The 5,709-nt window shown below is 42.8% G+C and overlaps 1 protein-coding gene across 1 annotated transcript in view; it reads left to right on the top strand.

Annotated features, from left to right (window-relative positions):
* Positions 1-5,709, top strand: part of nup133 (nucleoporin 133) — a gene marked incomplete in the record, with an annotated part of 43,074 nt that overhangs the window by 10,469 nt on the left and 26,896 nt on the right. Inside the window, 1 exon segment of the mRNA XM_037690623.1 lies at positions 2,354-2,509. Coding sequence (XP_037546551.1) covers positions 2,354-2,509 — 156 coding nt within the window.

The following is a 5,709-nucleotide window of genomic DNA, read 5'->3' as shown; positions in this document are numbered from 1 at the left end:
TATATATATATATATATACACATAAATATATACACATATGTGTGTACATATATATTTGTGTGTGTGTGTATAAATATATATATATATATATATGTGTATATATATATATATATATATATTTATACACATGTATACATGCATACACACATACATGCATACATACATACACACAACTTCAAAATAACATAAATTCTCAACCTGTACTGAAAACAGTTTCTGCGTCTCAGCGCCACCAGCTGGTGAGAGGCCGTGACGTCAATTTGAACCCCGCCCACTGGAACCGGTACTGAAAGCATAATGGAAACACAACCTGTACCGTACCGAGTAGAGTAGAGCCGGGCTGTACCGGCCCGTACCGGTACTAATGGAAAAGGGGCATTAGAGAAGGAGCACAGAATCACCAGCGTCTGTGAATAGGAGAATGTCGTTAAAAACCTTGAGTAGAGCAGTTTCAGTGCTGTGGAGAGGTTTAAAGCCAGACTGGAATAGCTCTAAGATGGCATTATCCTCTAGAAAGCATTTCAGCTGGGACTCCACTATTTTTTCCAGCAGTTTAGCGACAAATGGGAGTCTGGAGACAGGCCGGAAGTTGGACATGACTGAGGGGTCAAGGCTAGGTTTTTTCAGGAGAGGTTGGACAGCAGCATGTTTAAAAGTTATTGGTACCACACCTGAGGCTAAGCTGCTGTTCACAATGCCAAGAACAGGAGGGCCCAGAACAGGAAGAAGCTCCTTAAGGAGTCGAGGGGGGACAACGTCAAAAGGGGAGCCAGATGGCTTCATGCTGCACATGACCTGCTCCAGGGAAGACAGAGAGATGGGCTCGAAGTGGTCAAGAACAGCAACACAATGAGATGGGATGGACGGATCATGAGCAGGTGGAGAAATGAGTGCCCGGGTGTTTGCAACTTTTTCAGAAAAGAAATGGAGGAAGTTTTCACACAGCTCAGTTGAGGCTTCTAGAGGTGAAGGTTCATTGAGGTGTAGAACTGAGTTCAGGGTGGAAAAAAGGGCTCGGGGGTTGTGGGAGTTTGAGGCAATTATTGCAGAAAAGAACTTCGATTTGGCGGCTTTAACTGCCTTCTGATAATGACGCCAACTCTCCTTTAGGATTTGAGAAGAAACCTGCAGCCTGTCTTTCCTCCATCTGCGTTCTGCTCTCCTACACTGCTGTCTAACGGCTTGAGTGACGTCATTAAACCATGGTTCTGATAAAAGTTTTGTTTTCCTGGTTTTAACGGGAGCAACACGGTCCAGAATATTTAAGCAAACAGAGTTAAGCTGAGAGGTTAGCTCCTCGGTGGAGAGAGACACTGAGAGCTGATCGATCCTCTCAGAGCTAAAAGTTTCAGTAAAACGTGCAGCAGTGAAACGGTTAATGGCGTGTGAAGTACGTGCAGAATCACATGACTTAGCAGTAGGACAAGGCGGGATGATATCAATCAAGATAGGCATGTGGTCTGAGAGAACGTTGTCACCGATTACCAAATTACAAACAGAGACATCACGTGTTAAAATGAGATCCAGAGTGTGACCGTGTTGTTGGGTGGGAGCATTTACATGTTGGGTTAAATTAAATGAGGCCTGTATTAGACATGAATGGGAGAGCATTCCTATTTCTAAACTTGAGAAACTGGTCTCCTCTGTCCCCAGACGTCTGTTGAATGTTGTAAGAAGAAGGGGGGATGCCACACAGTGGTAAAAATGGACTTGTCCCAACTTTTTTGGGATTTGTTGAAGCCATGAAATTTGGAAACAACATATTTTTCCCTTAAAATGATTCATTCTCTCAGTTTAAACTTTTGATCTGTGATTTGTGTTCTATTCTGAATAAAATATTAGATGTTGGCACCTCCACATCATTGCATTCAGTTTTTATTCACAATTTGTTTAGTGTCCCAACTTTTTTGGAATCCGGTTTGTAGTTCTGTAGGCTACACAATCATGGGGAAGACTGCTGACTTGACAGTTGTCCAAAAGACAACCATTGACACCTTGCACAAGGAGGACAAGACACAAAAGGTCATTGCTAAAGGTGCTGTATTCAGCTGAATACAGCACCTCAGACTGAGGAAGTCTCTCGGATGAGAGACGAAACGTTTCTGCATTTTTTTTGCTTTGTTTTTTTTTGTTTTGTTTTCTTGTTTTTTGTTTTCTTGTTTTTTGAATGTCCAGAGGACCAGATTGAACTTTTTTGCATTTTTCTACCTGGATTATTGAGCATGTATCAGGATGTACAATATATACTTCCTACCTTCCTTGTACCTCAGACCTTGGTGAGACCAGTGCAAAGAACTGGTTTTTAATAAGCAGAGGACCACCTCTTAATGACAGTCTCATCCTGTGTCCTCAGCTGCACAGTGTTCTGTGGGTGGCGGGAACCAGTGGCCTGTACACACTGACCACCTCCAGCTTGAGTAAATGGGAGGTGGAGGACAACTCGGAGCACCAGATCTTCAGCTGGGATACCCGCAAAGCTTTGACCGAGAGCATCGTGGATTCCATTTGGGTCAGTAAAAACACCATTACACACACAGCATGTTTACTGGTGACAAGTGTGCTGCTGTTGTATGAAACCCCTAGAGGTGGATGGGAGCAGCTGAAACATGTTTCACTTGAAGAGATGCTGGTGTAGGTGATACACTATATTTCCAAAAGTATTCACTCACCTACCTTCACTCATATATGAGCTTAAGTGACATCCCATTCCTCATCCATAGGCTTCAATATGACGTTGGTCCACTCTTTGCAGCTAGAACATCTTCAGCTCTTCTGGGAATGCTGTCCACAGGTTTAGGAGTGTGTTGATGGGGATTTTTGACCATTCTTCCAGAAGCACATTTGTGAGGTCACATACTGATGTTGGATGAGAAGGCCTGGCTCTCAGTCTCCGCTCTAATTCATCCCAAAGGTGTTGTGTCAGGTTGAGGTCAGGACTCTGTGCAGGCCAGTCAAGTTCATCCACACCAGACTCTGCATCCATGTCTTTATGGACCTTGCTTTGTGCACTGGTGCACAGTCATGTTGGAAGAGGAAGGGGCAGCTCCAAACTGTTCTCACAAAGTTGGGAGCATGGAATTGTCCAAAATGTCTTGGTATGCTGAAGCAGTCAGAGTTCCTTTCACTGGAACTAAGGGTCAAGCCCAGCTCCTGAAAAGCAACTCCACACCTTAATCCCCCCTCCACCAAACTTTACACTTGGCACAATGCAGTCAGACAAGTACCGTTCTCCTGGCAACCACCAAACCCAGACTCGTCCATCAGGTTGCCATATGGAGAAGCATGATTCTTCACTCCAGAGAACGCGCCTCCACTGCTCTGGAGTCCAGTGGCGGCGTGTCTTACACCACTGCATCCGACACTTTGCATTGCACTTGGTGATGTATGGCTTGGATGCAGCTGCTCGACCATGGAAACCCATTCCATGAAGCTCTCTGCGTAATGTTCTTGATCTAATCTGAAGGCCACATGACGTTTGGAGGCCTGTAGTGATCGACTCTGCAGAAAGTTGGTGACCTCTTCGCACTATGCACTTCAATTCAATTCAGTTTTTCAATTCAGTTTATTTATATAGCGCCAAACCACCACAAAGCTGTCTCAGGGCACTTTAGCACTTCAGCATCACCCCGCTCCGTCAGTTTACGTGGCCTACCACTTTGTGGCTGAGTTGCTGTCATTCCCAAACACTTCCATTTTCTTATAATACAGCTGACAGTTGAATATTTAGGAGCGAGGAAATTTCACCACTGGATTTGTTGCAGAGGTGTCATCCTATCAGTTCCACGCTGGAATTCACTGAGCTCCTAAGAGCGACGCATTCTTTCACAAATCTTTGTAAAAACAGTCTGCATGCTGAGGTGCTTCATTTTATACACCTGTGGCCATGGAAGTGATCGGAACACCTGATTCTGATCATTTGGATGGGTGAGCAAATACTTTTGGTCATGTAGTGTGTGTTCATTACTGAAGGAATGAGAGCTGGTTCATATCCAAGAAGGAAACTTCGTGTCACTACACTGTAGTGAACTAGGCCTATGTCAAAACTGACCGGATGGACAGAGACTGTTATTTCATTGATCTGCATCCAGAAATACAGTTTGAGCCATCTGGTGACTTTCTTTCTTGAATCAATCAAGTAGAAAAGACAATTCTCTATGATCATTACTATTGTACAAATGTTTGATAATCAAATTGTGTTAGTTCACTCAATGTTTACAGGTTGAAGAGAACTACTCATTTTTATTTTACATAAACAGTAAGTAATGATTTTTATTCCTCATTCAAAGAAGAAATCAGGTTAATATGCATTTCTTGATTTTCTGTCTTCAATGAGCAAGTTTTGTAAGTATGTTAAAGGTCGAGTCTCGGTCAACTAAAATGTTTACTGAGAAGAAATGTCATGTTTAAACTTTTTCAGAAGATAATAGGAGTTTGACTCCACGAAGTCTGGTGTTTCTCCAATAATCTTTTCTGTCTTTTAAGCAATCTCATTCTCTGCCCTTGACTTTTGATAACATCTTACGTCACAAAACACACCTCTATTCTGGTCCATCCACGAATCAGAAAGCTCTAAATTGACCCGGAAGTCAACTCATTTAAAATGCGGCAACTTCCCGGTTCTAAAGAGTGCTGATGCTGCAGAGCACTGAGAGTTCCACACAGAGTGCTGAAGAGTCTGATGGAGGAAGTCTGATAGAGAGTGCTAAGGAGATGAAAGGAGTTCAGAGTTCTTGGATGCAAACGCATTCAGGATGATCCAGAGACGTTTTGGGATTATAACTTCTGTTTGAATAACCTCGCACGACTCTCGAAGGATTTCAGCTGCTCTCAACGGAGACGCTGAAAGAGTCAAGGAAGGATCCTATACCGACGCTGATATATCATCAACCAGGTAACGGTTCTACTTCGACCAAGCGTACCGTCGCAAGCTGAGATCTGAAGGAGCGTGCACGTTTCTGGTCAAACAGATTAATTCCCTCACAAATCTCTCTGTAAGATAAATCTCCATTTCATCTTAAACTCTCCTTTCTCATAAAATCAGTACAGATATCTTAGAGATATCTGAAGCAAAGTCCTCAATCACCGCCGTGTGATTGAAGTCCATTATCTGTGAAACTTGTTTGTTATTATTTTCGTATTTTGCCAAATTAATGTAAATGTTTGATGTTAAACTTTGATTCTGAAAATAAATGACCGCATTCATTTGATGGGTCAAAGATAATAACGTCTCTCGTTCGCATTTCTGTTAAATTCAATGCACGACATTTACACAGTCAGAAAGATGAGGAACTCGTGAAAAAGTATGAATATATCCAGCATATGACATACTACATTTGGTGGCCCGTAACGTGCTCATAAATGACTGTATATTCGTGTAAAAATTGAATTTTACGTGTTGGCATGAAAAGTAACAGTTTATCAGCTGTGAAGAAACGCAGCTTAAGCTGCTGCACCGCTTGAAGTCAAAACGCTGCATGTTTTAAGCGTGTTGGTCTGTGAAGCTCAGGAAGCTCACAGGAAGCTGAAATAGTGTCATATGTCTTGTGAAAGCTGAAATTGTACGTCTGTTATGTGTAGCTAAGCTGATGAGCTGTGGAAACGCTGTTTTCTGTTTAAACTGGCCCAAACGGACGGAGGTCCGGTTGTGGTCCGGCTCGGTTCTGGAAAAAGTTCGAACGAGTTGTTTTAAACGGTTTAAAAGACGTTGTG

The sequence above is a fragment of the Nematolebias whitei genome, chromosome 16 (assembly GCF_014905685.2).
Source record: "Nematolebias whitei isolate Nwh7 chromosome 16, NemWhi1, whole genome shotgun sequence".
Lineage (NCBI taxonomy): Eukaryota > Metazoa > Chordata > Actinopteri > Cyprinodontiformes > Rivulidae > Nematolebias > Nematolebias whitei.
Note: the sequence above shows the minus strand (reverse complement) of the source record. Positions and strands in the feature narration are given on the sequence as shown.